The sequence below is a fragment of the Psittacula echo genome (genome assembly GCF_963264785.1).
Source record: "Psittacula echo genome assembly, chromosome: 2".
In the NCBI taxonomy this organism is placed as follows: Eukaryota; Metazoa; Chordata; class Aves; order Psittaciformes; family Psittacidae; genus Psittacula; species Psittacula echo.
In genome coordinates, this window is record NC_137737.1 from 160,177,031 (window position 1) to 160,192,824 (window position 15,794).

General features: G+C 50.5%; 1 protein-coding gene across 5 annotated transcripts in view; it reads right to left on the reverse strand.

Annotated features, from left to right (window-relative positions):
- ZC3H3 (zinc finger CCCH-type containing 3) overlaps positions 1-15,794 on the reverse strand; it is a 157,275-nt gene that overhangs the window by 25,161 nt on the left and 116,320 nt on the right. For all 5 annotated transcript variants that reach the window (XM_080610612.1, XM_080610614.1, XM_080610613.1 and 2 more), the window contains exons 7-9: positions 15,237-15,392; positions 11,678-11,747; positions 4,389-4,520 (exon numbers count right to left, since the gene is read on the reverse strand). In XM_080610612.1, coding sequence (XP_080466738.1) covers positions 4,389-4,520; positions 11,678-11,747; positions 15,237-15,392 — 358 coding nt within the window. The remainder of the gene's footprint in view (positions 1-4,388; positions 4,521-11,677; positions 11,748-15,236; positions 15,393-15,794) is intronic.

Genomic DNA, 15,794 nt, shown 5'->3' on the forward strand with positions numbered 1-15,794 from the left:
TGCTCTGACACCTTGCACGGGCTGGAGGACACCAGCACCAAACCCTATCCTAGGTATGGTTCTTATAAACAAAGTTTAATCCCCAATAAGTCATGTTTTGTGCCTGCAAGGCAAATCTGAAGGCTTCTGCTCCTTGGGGTCATCTATGGATATAGAATCATAGGATCATTTAGGTTGGAAAAGACCTCGAAGATCATCAAGTCCAACCACTAACCCAGCACTACCAAGGCCACCACTAAACCATACTGGCCTAATGAGCACTAAACCATGTCCCCAAGGGCCACATTTACAGGTCTGTTAAATAATGCAGGTGGTTGTTGGAATTCCCAGGTCCAGGCTCTCAACCACACAGATCTCAGCCCATGGTTGGCATCCAAGTATTCCAACAGAAGCCCGATGTTCAGCGTGCATTATCACCCAATGAGCTCCTTTGGGCCAAGTATTATTTCATATTATTTCATATTAATTCATATTATTTCATATTATTTCATATGAATTCATATTCTCTGGGCATTATGTCAGGAGCCAAGAGTGGGTGCAGCAAGGAGAGTGGCTTGGCAGGGAAATAACCACCCATATGAAGATAGGCTGAGAACATTGGGGCTGTTCAGCCTGGAGAAGAGAAGCTGCGTGGAGACCTCATAGCAGCCTTTCAGTATCTGAAGGGAGCCTATAAGGATGCTGGGGAGGGACTCTGCATCAGGGACTGCAGTGATAGGACAAAGGGTGATGGGTTCAAACTTAAACAGGGGAAGTTTAGATTGGATCTGAGGAAGAAATTCTTTACTGTGAGGGTGCTGAGGCACTGGAATGGGTTGACCAAGGGAGGTTGTGAATGCTCCATCCCTGGCAGTGTTCAAGGCCACGTTGGATGAGGCCTTGGGTGCCATGGTTTAGTGTGAGGTGTCCCTGCCCATGGCAGGGGGGTTGGAACTGGATGATCTTAAGGTCCTTTCAACCCAAACCATTCTATGATTCTATGCCCCAAGTTGAGGTGCAGTCACAAGGACCCATATGGGAGGAGGAATGAGGAACCAAGGAGGAGCTTTTACCATAGCTCAGCTCATTAAAACATCTTCGGAAACCCCTGAGGAGCACCCGCAAGAAGCCCCATTTCCCCCTCTCTTCCCACTTCTCTCTTCAAGCTTCCTCCAGTGCAGGTGACCAGCTCAGAGGGACCAGCCTTAGCCAGCATGACCATGGGGTCAGGGAGCCCCGGACAGGGCAGCAAGTTGACTTCTGTGGTGGGCATCACTTGATGGCTCTAGCTAAGACACACACAGTGTTGTGTTTCGAGATGATTGGAGTCACAGAGCTATTTGGAGCTGCATCTTTCGGAGCTTTGATCTCAAGGTCCTTTCCGACCCAAACCATTCTATGATTCTAGGGTATTTCATCAACTGCTTCACCAAGCAGGTCCCTCCATTCCCTTTAGGAAGCTGTGGGTCCACAGGCACACACAGGGCGGAGAAACTGGGTGGAAAAACTTCCTAACCCACAAGAGAGGAAATGGTGACAATGACGGAGATCCAGGTCATAGCTCTGCTACCAGCTCCCTCCTGGAAACGATCAGTATTAGGGGTAACATAAACTGAAGCAGGGGAAGGTCAGGTTGGAGATAAGGAAGAAGCTCTTTACTGAGAGGGTGCTGAGACAGCCCAGAGAAGCTGTGGCTGCCCCATCCCTGGCAGTGTTCAAGGCCAGGTTGGACACAGGGGCTTGGAGCACCCTGCTCTAGTGGAAGGTGTCCCTGCCCGTGGCAGGGGGTTGGAACCTTTATCCTCTACAGTCTGCATTCCTGAAAAAGGGACTTGGGAATGCAAAGTTAAAACTTGCTCACTTGATTCGAAGCTCCTTATGAAGCCCGAGCGGGTCGGTCTCAGCATCATCTGTACAAAGAGCTCACAGAGTTGGAGTTAGAGCCCATGGGATGGGTCAGAGGCCAGCTCAACTTGGCCTCAGCACCCTGCAAGGCATTCTAGAAGGTACTTAAGAGGAGGCACCGCAACGACACATCATAAATTATGGATAATAATGGACATTTCTGATGAAGGTCTGATAGAAACCAGAAACGGTGTTGCTCTGGGGGAGTAGAAAGAGGAAAACACGACCGGGAGAAGAGCCCAAGGTGCCAAAGCCCAACACAACACCTAAACTCCTTATTACTGCCCTCAGTTTATCCTCCGAGGATGCTACTCCAGTATCACACACCTTTGCTATCCATGGATTTGTGGTTCAAAGCCCATGCAGACAGCTCTCCCCATTCCTTGGATGGGAAAAAGCAGAACAAGAGGAGATTTACTCCCAGACTCAATTATTCATAAGGAAAGGGAGGGCGCATCTTTAACAAGCCATCGTTTTATGAAGCCAGGTTCACATTTTCACTTGATTCAGTAGAATCTGATCAACTCTCCGGGGTCCATTTGAGGACTTTCTACTTGGAGGCAAAAGGCACCGAGTCAGCACTTTCCTTATGTTATTTAGAGAATAAAATTAACCCTTAATGGCCCACGCTGGGATTTCTTCTCCCCCAGTTAAATATGGCCCGCTCAGCAATTTCTCCCCATCTATAATTACAGGCTGCTATCCATCATGTGGAGGAGAATGCTTCCCTGACACTCCAAAAGTGACACTGTAAGCACTTTCCCTAATAGAATAAATATTCTAAATATCTCTTTGATATTTTCATTTAAATTGGAATAGTTGAGGAAATAATTGGAGGGATCCTGCCTGCGTGGTTGGGGCTGTGCTGGAGGGAGGTGGTGCTGCCTGTGTTTTCCTTCAGAGGAAGTGTTTCTCCTGCACACAGTCTCCTCCACACGCTGCCACAGAAAGTAATTAGGCACAGGATAATGCATTAGTGCTTCCCACCACTTCTACTTTGCTTAAAGCTCTCACTTTGGGTTTTTATCCCTTCCTTTTATCTGGTTTTTGCACTTTAGGGGGTTCTCCTTGGGAAAGATTCATGGAATTGGGTTGGAAGGGACCTTAAAGCTCCTCCAGCTCCAACCCCTGCCACGGGCAGGGACCCCTTCCACTGGAGCAGGGTGCTCCAAGCCCCTGTGTCCAACCTGGCCTTGAACACTGCCAGGGATGGGGCAGCCACAGCTTCTCTGGGCACCCTGGGCCAGCGCCTCAGCACCCTCACAGGGAAGAGCTTCTGCCTAAGAGCTCAGCTCAGTCTCCCCTCTGGCAGGTTCAAGCCATTCCCCTTGTCCTGTCCCTACAGGCCCTTGTCCCAAGCCCCTCTCCAGCTTTCCTGCAGCCCCTTTAGGCACTGGAGCTGCTCTCAGGTCTCCCCTTCAGGAGCCTTCTCTTCTCCAGGCTGACCCAGCCCAGCTCTCTCAGCCTGGCTCCAGAGCAGAGCTGCTCCAGCTCTGGCAGCAGCTCTGTGGCCCTTGGAAGGATGAGTTTGCTTTCAAAAGCACCATTGCATTTGGTTTCTAGAACAGCCTGGTGACTGCATGATGACACCACAGTGATGGGGGCTGAGCACCCACAGTTTCATTTGCTGGCTTGAACCTCTGTAAACAAGAGCTACAGGGATGAAGAAAAGGAGAAGAGCCCTTCAGGCTCCAGCCCAGAGCAGCACATGGATCCATGCATCCAAACGCTCATCCCAGCAAACTTCCCTGGTAAAAAGCAGCTGAAATCACTGGGGGAGTTAGAAACCTCCATGAGCAGCAAGTCTAAGCAAAACCATGCCCTGCTCCAGGACAGCTGCTCTCTTTCAGGCTCTGTGTGTCATGCAGAGTACCATAAGCTGACAGACAACGTTGCAAGTCTACCCAGGGTGGCACATTAAGCCCATGTAGGACTTCAAAGCATTGATGTAAACCAGAGGGCCCTCAGGACCTGGAGGACCACAAAGCCCCCAGGCAGATAACTAGGCAGAGTTTGAGGTTCAGTTGCTGGAGGCTTGGTGAGGAGGGGTGATCTTGCTGCTAAGGCTGAGCCACAAGCTCTAAGGCTCAAGTTTTAATCTATCACAGAGCCAGAGTGCAGAATAAGCATTAATATCTGTGGGTTTAGGATGTAAATCAGGGATTCAGAAGCCTTTTCCTTCCCTTCTCATCTATTTAACTGAGCAGTTCCCAGGACAGGGGCTATCGGCTCAGGCACAGGAAACATGGACAACCCCAGGGAGGCTCTTCCCAGGGAAACACCAGCACAACGTTTGCAAGCTGCAGCCTTTGATTTGTTTCCTTCTTTTTCTCCCTGCCCATAACCCTTTGGAGAGGCACAGCACTGCTGTTCATCACATCCAGGTGTTCAGCAGCTTCCAGCTCTGTGGCTCCCTTCGGTGCTGTAGCTCGTACGGAAAACAGCTTGTGGCTTCAGCACAGGAGCATCCATCCCGGAACCCCAAGAGCTGGTTCTCTCCTTACCTTTTCTCCCATGGGACAATAGCCTTTGAGGAAATCCTGGCACACTTCTGCCTTCCTGGACACGTAGACATGGCTGTAGGGGCAGTTGCTGTTGCTGCAGATCCCCTTCAAGAAGTAGGAGCACACTGGCATCTGTAAGTGCAGAGGATGAGAAACCCCATTAGAGCTCCCTCCAGTTCACAATTAGGAACCATTCCAACACCCAGACCTGAAATAAAACAGTGCCATGTGTAAAAGAAATTCATGCTTTTTGCCATGCATTGATCCCAGAGGAATTTTTAGCTTTTCTATTGGTCTCTATGCAACACAGCTCCCTGACATTACATGCTCCCAGTGTATATATACACAGGGGGTGAACACGCTCGCCTTAGCATCCTTCAGGATGCGGGAGAGAGGGTAAAAGACATGAAACAGAGAGAAAACCGCCTCTGTACAGGACAAGGAAAGGATGGGGGAATGGCAATAAACCCTGTTATCACAAGGATGCATGGAGCAGGTTCATCTGCTGCTGATACTCTCCCAACTAACCTTGAAGAGCAGGAGTGACTGCTGCCAGGGCTCCTTGCTGGCAAAAGGCATTAAGCCAAGCTCACTGTTGCATGCCTGAGGATGGAGAACACCCTTCCCAAGGGATGATGCAGCGGCTCTGATAGGAACAGCAGTGCAGGGCTCACATCAACTTGGCTGCACTCTCCCACAGCAGGTTAATCATAGAATCCCAGGATGGTTTGGGTTGGAAAGGACCTGAAGATCATCCAGTTCCAACCCTGCCACGGGCAGGGACACCTTCCACTGGAGCAGCTTGCTCCAAGCCCCTGTGTCCAACCTGGCCTTGAACACTGCCAGGGATGGGGCAGCCACAGCTTCTCTGGGCACCCTGGGCCAGCGCCTCAGCACCCTCACAGTAAAGAACTTCTGCCTTATCTCCAAGCTGAACCTCCCCTGTTTCAGTCTGAACCCATCACCCCTTGTCCTATCACTGCAGTCCCTGATGAAGAGCCCCTCTCCAGCATCCTTGTAGCCCCCTTCAGACACTGGAAGCTGCTCTGAGGTCTCCACGCAGCTTCTCTTCTCCAGGCTGAACAGCCCCAACTTTCTCAGCCTGTCTCCATACGGGAGGTGCTCCAGCCCCTGATCATCCTCGTGGCCTCCTCTGGACTTGCTCCAACAGCTCCATGTCCTTCTGATGTTAGGGACATCAACCTGTAGCTGTGCCTGGGATTGCCCCAACCCAGGTGCAGGATCTTGCACTTTGCTTATTAAACTCATTCTGGCCAATGCAAATGCCAAACCAGCATCCTGGGGTGACCCCTCTATTTGGTGATTCCATGGATACAGAGCTGCTGCAGGGTGCAGAGCATGCGGTTAGAGAAAGGCTCCCAAAGGTGGGTCCTAGCAAGGGAGAAGTGTTTCCACCTCTAAAAGCATTCTGGGGGGGGCTGCATCACACCAAGTGCTGCGAGCGATGTGACGATGCCTGTCCCTGTGTGCTGCAGGAGCGATGCTCCAGGTGGGATGCTCCAGGAGGGAGGGAAAGGAGGAGGAGACCCTGGCATCTTGCTGCAAGCAGTCAAGGAAGAGTGGCTGGACAGACGGAGCAAAGCCCTTCTCCTGAAGCTTTAGCATCGCAACAGCTGATCTGGATAACAAAAGCAACCGAGGAAGAATCCTCCTCGTCCTCCAAGCACAAACTTCACCTTCTGCCAGCTGTTACAATTAAAAACAGATTACCAGCCTGCTGTGATACCCCAGCATCTTTAACTCACCGGCTACCACAGACAACTTCCCAACCCGACAAGGCAGCTGCCGACGGGATCATGCGCTTCCCGAAGCCATCGCGATGGTCCGGCTCCTCCTGTTTAATCCCTTGCTGCTCACCTACACGCTGGATTCCCTTCCAGATGGTCCTGCATCCCTCCCTCTGCTCACCGGTAGCATCTCAGTCCCGGCAGTTTGAGCAACCCCAAACTAATATTTACACTCCTGCAATGAGCCCAGTGGAGGCTATCCGGAAACAATCCCTTTTTCCCTGAAGGGCACATTAGGGTTTGAACTCATCTGGCTCATTCCAAGCAAAGAGAGATCGAGAGGGAAGCCGAGAGGAAAGAAAACAAAGGGTGCTTTAAAAGAGAAGAGTTTATTTTTAATTGTCTTTTAACTGCAGGCATTAACATAAAGGACAGGGCTCGGGGGCTATCTGGGTTTGGTGCTGGTGGTGTGACCGTAAATGATTCCCTTAATGTAGTTTTTGATCTAGAGCCCAAATTAGCTCTAATAAAAAGGGGTAATAAAGGCAGCTCCGCTACAAACCTCAACTCCTCCTCGCTGTCAAGCCCGAGCCATTATCAAGAGGAAGCAGCACTCTCATTTCAATTAACCTTGTTTGCACCCCACTACGTCCACACAAATAACAATAACATTAATTCAAGGCAGTGGTGCGGGGCGTCTGTATTAGACAGCTTTTGACTCCGAACACGCTTTGGAGGCAGCAGCTAATGAACCCGAAACTCCACGTGAAGCTCCAAATTGCTCACAACAGAGTTTTGAAGCTCTATTAGGGAGAAAAATGCTGATTCTTTGCGAGTTCCTCAAGGGGAAAAGCTGTTGTAGCAGCAGCGGGCGGGTGCCCCAGTCTTAGCCTCTCGCTAACCTTCACTCACAAACCCATTCATTCACATTTACTGGTGTCGCTCAATCACTGGGAGGTGCTGGTGGATCAGCCCCGTCACAGAGAAATCCCCTCTGCCCGAGGAAGCGGTGAATGCTGCATCCAGAGCGAGTCCAGAGGAGGCCACCAGGATGAGCAGGGGCTGGAGCAGCTCCTGTATGGAGACAGGCTGAGAACATTGGGGCTGTTGAGCCTGGAGAAGAGAAGCTGCGTGGAGACCTCAGAGCAGCTTCCAGTGTCTGAAGGGGGCTACAAGGATGCTGGGGATGGACTCTTCATCAGGGACTGTAGTGATAGGACAAGGGGTGATGGGTTCAAACTGAAACAGGGGGAGTTCAGGTTGGAGATAAGGAAGAAGTTCTTTACTGTGAGGGTGCTGAGGCGCTGGCACAGGGTGCCCAGAGAAGCTGTGGCTGCCCCATCCCTGGCAGTGTTCAAGGCCAGGTTGGACACAGGGGCTTGGAGCAAGCTGCTCTAGTGGAAGGTGTCCCTGCCCATGGCAGGGGTTGGAACTGGATGAGCTTCAGGTCCTTTCCAACCCAAACCATTCTGTGATTCTATGACCACTTTGATGGATGCTGAGGGCTGTGCCCTGCATCCCCTGAGGAGCAAAACTCCACAGTCACCTGCTTTCCCTCCCCTCCAGGCTCCTTTTTCCATTGCCAGGGAGGCAGTTTGGATTTTGAAAGCATCTGCCAAGCTTTGTGCCCATCTGGAGCACCCTCATATGCCGGAGACCATCCTCTGAATGGAGCAAAGATGGGGAAAAGCAAGTATGGGAAAGCTGAACCCATGCAGCTTTCCCATAGAAAACAGAGGGATTGTCCCCATTTTTCATCAGGGAAACTGAGGCACAGGATCGTCCCAAGGTTGAGCAAGAGTTTTGTCCTCACACCAATAGCTAAGCCCTGCAAGACCTTGGTCCTTCACCCTGTGGACTGGATACAGGGCCGCATCCCCAGGGACTTCGCACTGACATGGGATACACAACAATAACTTGAAGCATCTGTGATGAGGAGGTTGCGGGGTGTCCCCCCCATAACCACAACGTTCTGAGGGTCAACTAATGGGGCATCAGCAGAACTGGGGACCCCCCAAACCACAACTGACACCACATCACCATTAACCACCGTACCAATACCATTCATCACATTAAAGCCACCCTTCCAATCCCTCATCCCAGGAATAGGTGGGATCTACTCCCAAAACACAGAAGGAGGGAGGAAAACACGGTATTAGCTCTACTGAGCAACTTCACCTGCCTTTCTCCTCTGCTGACAAATGAGGCTAACACCACCTTTGCTAGCGATCACCCGGGTTAACAGGGAGTCCAGGAGTCGAAGAGCACAGCGGCCGCTCGCTTTGGGTAGCAGCATCCCCGCAGCTATAAATCACCCTGAAACAAGCTTGAACTCCACGGAAGAGGCTGTTTCTCTTCCAGCCTGTGCTGGTGACAAGGTGGTGAGCGCAGAGACCTCTGAACCACCCTGGGGTGCCTCATCCTCCTTCACTCAAGTGAAAAGAGCCACAGAATCACAGACTGGGTGGCCTTGAACCAGGGATGGGGCAGCCACAGCTTCTCTGGGCACCCTGGGCCAGCGCCTCAGCACCCTCACAGGGAAGAGCTTCTGCCTAAGAGCTCATCTCAGTCTCCCCTCTCCCAGGTTCAAGCCATTCCCCTTGGCCTGTCCCTACAGGCCCTTGTCCCAAGCCCCTCTCCAGGTTTCCTGCAGCCCCTTGAGGCACTGGGAGCTGCTTTAAGCTCTCCCTGGAGCCTTGTCCAGGTTGAACAAGAAGTCGCTGGCCCCATATTCACTCCCAAATGGATACAGCAACAGCCAGTCCCTTTGCAGAGCTTTCTTCTTTCCTGGCTTCTTCTTTTCTGAAGTCTAACTATCTGTTATAGGAAGGGAAAAAAGCAAACCAGCCTTCTTCCCTTCTATCTATTCTCATCCCCATCCCTCCTCTGACACGCCACGAGGCAGGGAGTACAGCTGTCCCCAGCCTACCTTCTCTATTTTATATACTCGTGATTAAGTGACTCTGAAGAGAAATACATGTAAAAACCATCTGGTGCTTTGCGGCTGGTTCAGAGCAGCTCTGCTCACTGCCAGGATAACTTATGAGCTCCCTGCTGACAAGGAACGTGCCTCAGGCAGGGAACAGGAGACAAGAGAAGTGTGTGCCCGAAGGCAAGCACTGTTGGAGAAGGTGTTGTCCCAGACCCTGATGAGGCCTCATGTCCCATAGGATAAATCCTTTACAGGTCACTAATTGCACTGTAATTACCCCATCCGTAGAGTTGCAATGGAATTTCTCCATCCCTGGCAGTGCTCAAGGCCAGGTTGGACACAGGGATTTGGAGCACCCTGCTCTAGTGGAAGGTGTCCCTGCCCGTGGCAGGGCTTGGAACTGGGTGAGCTTTAAGGTCCCTTCCAACACAAACCATTGTGTTATTCTATTACCTCCATGATGCTGTGGATGGGGAATGGAGGATGGTGATGTCTGAGAGTGGGGAGAAGAAGCTGTTAAAATGACAGTTCACAGGGCACAGGTTAAATAAACCAAAGTGTGAGTAACTCAAAGCAGCAATTCCAGATGCAGGCGAGCTCCAGTCCCTGCCATGCCCCAGGCTCAGCTATGAAAGCTCTGACAAACGACACCAGAAATACAGCCAAGGGAGGCTACACTCCTTGAGTGACACAGTGAAGGGCTGAGCCTTACAGCCTTCTCTGGGAGAACTGGTCCTTGTTTGCATCCCGCTTTCTGGCCCTGCGGAGAAGGACTTGGGGGTGTTGGTTGATGGGAAAATGAACATGAGCCGGCTGCAGTGTGCGCTCGCAGCCCAGAAAGCAACCGTATCCTGGGCTGCATCAAGAGGAGCGTGACCAGCAGGTCGAAGGAGGTGATCCTGCCCCTCTGCTCTGCTCTCGGGAGACCTCACTTGGAGCATTGTGTGCAGTTCTGGTGTCCTCAACATAAAAAGGACATGGAACTGTTGGAACAAGTCCAGAGGAGGCCACGAGGATGATCAGGGACTGGAGCACCTCCTGTATGAAGATAGGCTGAGAACACTGGGGCTGTTCAGCCTGGAGAAGAGAAGCTGCGTGGAGACCTCATAGCAGTCTTCCAGTGTCTGAAGGCGGGCCATAAGGATGTGGGGAGGGACTTTTCATTAGGGACTGGAGTGACAGGACAAGGGGTAACGGATTCAAACTTAAACAGGGGAAGTTTAGATTGGATCTAAGGAAGAAATTCTTTACTGAGAGGGTGGTGAGGCACTGGAATGGGTTGACCAAGGGAGTTGTGGCTGCTCCATCCCTGGCGGTGTTCAAGGCCAGGCTGGACAGAGCCTTGGGTGCCATGGTTTAGTGTGAGGTGTCCCTGCCCATGGCAGGGGGGTTGGAACTGGATGATCTTGAGGTCCTTTCCGACCCTGACTATTCTATGATTCTATCTCATCCCAACAGCAGAGCAGGTCACAAACAGTGTCGCTGGCTGGGGTTTCGATACCCTGGTGGGATTAACCTTGTTGTCTGGGTGATCCTTTGCAGCAGAGAAGTGATGCTCCACATCCATCCCACAAAGCTCAATGTAAACAGGTGCCTGAAGCACATCCCAGCTCAGGACCCGCAGCTACACTTAACCTTTAGCACCAACTTCACTTCAGCTTCAACACTTGAGGTCTCCAAAGCTACATCCGACTGGAGATCCCGCTGCTGAATGGAGCTTCAGCTGTTAAATCACCAACTGGTAATCACTAAAACCAAACCTAATTATTTTTCCACCTTGCTCCATGTAATAAAACTGCAGCCCCTCAAATACATCAAGAGGGCTGAAACCCACGGTGCACTCAGAAGCTGTTTTGCCACTTGGTTTCACTGCCTGGCTTCTTAGAGAGGTTAATTTATACCTCCAAGTTCTTGGATGTTAAAACACCCTCCTCCGATGCCAGAACAGGGTGATTTAGAGGGAAGAGTGATCTTATAGAGGTAGCTAAGGTTTAGACACAACTCAATGCTGTTCCTGTGCTCCTTCCCTTGGATACTTGAAGTTCAAACACTCCTTAACCCAACACACGTTACCCAACACAAGTGCTCTGGTTTCCAATCTGCTGCTTAATGCATCCATGTATAACACTCATGTCTCAATGCATACCATGCATTCATGTATTCAACCACCACACCAGTTGAAGAGACCCTCTTTGCTCTCACAACCCTATCATAGACTCATAGAATGACTTGTGTTGGAAAGGACCATCCAGCTCCAACCCCTGCCACGGGCAGGGACCCCTTCCACTAGATCAGGGTGCTCCAAGCCCCTGTGTCCAACCTGGCCTTGAACACTGCCAGGGATGGGGCAGCCACAGCTTCTCTGGGCACCCTGGGCCAGCGCCTCAGCACCCTCACAGTAAAGAACTTCTTCCTTATCTCCAACCTGAACTTCCCCTGTTTCAGTCTGAACCCATCACCCCTTGTCCTGCTGCTACAGTCCCTGATGAAGAGTCCATCATGAGCCTGAACAGCCTGGCAAGCAAACTCCATGAGGTGGACTTCCCTACAACACCAGTGTCCGCTCGCTCACAGAGTCACACCACGCTCCTTAGGAAGCCCATACAGACCTTGTCTTTGGACACCTTGTGGGAAAAGGAACAGGTCCCATCCGTCTTCTTGCATGTGCCACGGAGAAACCTGCAGAGATATCAGAAGGAGAGGGTTGAGCACGAGGTGGATCACAGAACACATGGTTTTAAACACCAAGCACCTGCCTTGCCCCATTACCAGGTGTACCCAAGGCCACAAATACAACTGCTGCCAAGGTCGCTGTTAAAGCCCATTTCATGCCCTAAAATGCTAAAGGTCCTTCTTGTTGGAAGAGCAGTTGATGCTTCCTGATAGATTTTGTTCTTTCATTGTATTTGGCTCACTTGTAGGTAGAACAAGGCCCAAGGTTCAGAGTTGATGCTCCCAGAAGGAGAAAGGTCCTTCCTAGAGCCCTTATGACACCAGATGCTGGATAAATCACAAGGGGGACCTCCAAGTGTGTGTGGCCAACAATGAGGAGGTGAAGAAACACGGACAGCACCAAGATCCCAAAGGACATGAGGATGTTTGGACTCAGAAGGTTTCTTAGGAGCTACCAGTGTGACAGTGGAATAAAGTACCTGTTATCATGGCAAGAGTGCTGGTCTGAACCCCCCAAAGGAGACTCCAGGGGTATGGGAGGCTGTGGAGCACAGAATATGCTTTATTTATAAATCTGGGTAAATTTAGAGCTGAGCATGGAGAGATCCATTCAAAATCCAATAGAACTGAGTTGAACAAAGTATAAATGGGAACATATAGATGAGAAAACCAGCTTGATGGCAGCAAGGTTTGCAGATGATTGTGATCACAGCATAGCTACATGCACCTCCTCAAAACACCCAGGTCTGCAAGTTAAAAGACACCTTAACTCAAAAGCAGACTGAGAAAAATAAGAGATGATAATGTCAAACTAAAGAAGAGGGTAGGAGCTAGAAGGCACCAGGGTAAGGAGAGAAAGGATTGGGAGAAAATCAGTGTTGCCCTCTGGAATGAATGCCCCTCTGAAATGGGGCAGGATGGAGACTCAAAAGACCTCAGGGTCCAGGAATTCCTAAAGTATGCGGAGGAGCAAAGCCCAAAAGCAGCCTTGGTCACCAACATAAGAAGAAAAAGGGATTCTGAAAGAGGGGAGATTTAGATTAGACATTAGTTCTTTACTATCAGAGTGGTGGGATACTGGCAGAGGTTGAACAGGGAAGCTGCGGCTGTCCTATCCCTGGCGGTATTCAAGGCCAGGTTGGACACAGGGGCTTGGAGCACCCTGCTATAGTGGAAGGTGTCCCTGCTCATGGCAGGGGTTTGGAACTGGATGAGTTTAAGGCCCTTGCCAACCCAAACCATTCTATGATTCAAAGGGAGGACGCAGTACCTGGCATCCCTTGTCCTCTTTGTCACCAGAAGTAATCCTTAGCAGATAGCTGGGCCATAACCATCTCCATGCTCATGAGGATGTGTTATAAGAAGAATAAGAAACCAGTTAACAACCCAATAATGACCTTTCCCTCCTCTATGATCTCCCAGTGAGCTTTGTGCAACCTCCAAATGATTCCAGCATGGGAGCAACTGCACAGAGAAATGACTCAAGATGTTCATCAGTGGAGTTGGCTTTTCCTCACTTTTTAAATGACATAGAATGCAGTTTAATCAAGTGTTGGGCAGGAATAATGAGCTGGCACCACGGATCAGCTCTCCTGTAATATATTATCAAGCCTTGTAGCTGCACAGAGACACAGGTTGAAGGTTTCAAACCTGTTGCATGGATCTGAGAAGTGCTGCTAGAAGAAATCACCTAGTGCATGGTCAGGGCAGGCTCTTAAGTCACTCACATCTGCACTGCTTCAGTATCTGCACCAGGTATTACCCAGGACTCATAAAATCATTCATGTCAGATGGTCCCTTTGAGAACTGGCTACATGGTTTAGGTTTTACATTCCACCTGGCAACCCCTGATGGCATCCTCAGCCCCAGAGCAGTGAGTACATCACTAAGGACAATTATTCTGATTAAGAACTTTTTATATGATTTTATTGCTAATTCTTAAAACACTACTCTGAGTTTTGAATAATTTTAGAGCTTCTGGACTATACTATGGAAGTTACTTAAAGGTGCTGGTGCTAGGACATGGAGCTGCTGGAACAAGTCCAGAGGAGGCCATGAGGATGAGCAGGGGCTGGAGCACCTCCTGTATGGAGACAGGCTGAGAACATTGGGGCTGTTGAGCCTGGAGAAGAGAAGCTGCGTGGAGACCTCAGAGCAGCTTCCAGTGTCTGAAAGGGGCTACAAGGATGCTGGGGATGGACTCTTCATCAGGGACTGCAGTGATAGGACAAGGGGTGATGGGTTCAGACTGAAACAGGGGAAGTTCAGGTTGGAGATAAGGAAGAAGTTCTTTACTGTGAGGGTGCTGAGGCGCTGGCCCAGGGTGCCCAGAGAAGCTGTGGCTGCCCCATCCCTGGCAGTGTTCAAGGCCAGGTTGGACACAGGGGCTTGGAGCAAGCTGCTCTGGTGGAAGGTGTCCCTGTCCGTGCCAGGGAGTTGGAGCTGGATGAGCTTAACGTCCTTTCCAACCATAACCACTGAATGAATGAGTGCATGAATGAGTGAATGAATGAATGAATGGTATCCGACTCCAGAATGTGAAATAATTTCTGTAATCCCTACAGGCTGTGCAGAACAACCCAACTGTGTGTATTTAACCTGAATTATTAGCACTAAAACATGTAAAATGATAGGTAAATGTAGAGTAAAATTACCAGAAAAGATTAAATAGACCATCATTCTCCAATCTGGGAAGTCTGGACAGGGAAGGGAGGATACATAGTTGTAACTGGTGCCTAGAAGATGATCAGTCCTTCTCAAGGACTATCAGTGAGTAGGAACCCAGAACTACTGTTAGTTGAGCAGTCAGTTGAGGAACCACCTTCCATGCAGTCCATAATTCAGTTGTGCAACCCACTGCCATAAATACCATGTGTTAAAAAGAAAGGGCAAAGTAAATTCACCAGAAAGAAGAACCATGAACTATTACATGATGATGGTTTGGTAGCAACCTCTAGCAACTGAAAGACAAACCTTATCAAGGCTGCAGGGCTTCACTGCCAGAAGCTCTGGTGCCAGCGAAGAGATAGAGCCCTTCTTTGTGTGCCTCGTCCTCTCCTCCTCCTATAGGTACCTGCCAAGCCAAGTGTTGGGTAGACCCTAGGCTTGACCCAGACCAGCTCTCCTCGTGGTCTTACATCCCCGTTATCAGGTTGTTTCCCTAAGGAATATCACAGATAATGGCCTCAAGCTGCACCAGGGCAGGTTTAGACTGGAGATTCCTTCCCCAAAGGGTGCTCAGGCATTGGAACAGGCTGCCCAGGGCAGGGCTGGAGTCACCAGCCCTGGAAGCGTTCACACCCCGTGGAGACGAGGCCCTCAGTGCCATGGGGTAGTGGTGGCCTTGGCAGCGCTGGGGCATGGCTGGACTGGATGAGTTGAAAGGTCTTTTCCAGTCTGGTTGATTCCATGGTTCTATGAGCAAGCACCAAAGCCAACCAATGGCTTAGTCTACAGTGATGGATCAAAGCATGATGTTGCTGTGTCCATCCATACCTGGTGCAGACGGCCACCTTGTCTGGATCATGGATGTAGGGGCAGCTGTCTCCCCGGTTACACTTGCCGAAGCGGTTGTAGTACATACAGTATTCCTTCTTCTTTTTCTTCTGCTTGGCTTGACGGATGATGGCCAAACTCCGCTGAACAGCACGGCTGAACGGGAAAGAGAGGCAGGGTCAGTTCACATGTTCAACTTCAACACAACAATGACACAGAGAAGACACTCCAACAACCCAAAGGAGCCCAAGTTCACTTTGAAGAAAGAGTGAGATATTCAGGAAGTTCCTGCTGGGCCATAAGCTGTTAGGTTTTATTTTCAGCCAACTTTGCCATGAAGCTTGAGCAGCACGTTAGGGAAGGGATTCTCCTCCTCTGCTGCGCCCTGGGGAGACCCCTCCTGCAGTCCTGATCCAGCTCTGGGGCAGCAGCACAAGAGGGACGTGGAGCTGTTGGAGCGAGTGCAGAGGAGGGCACGGAGATGCTGCGAGGGCTGGAGCAGCTCTGCTCTGGAGCCAGGCTGAGAGAGCTGGGCTGGGGCAGCCTGGACAAGAGAAG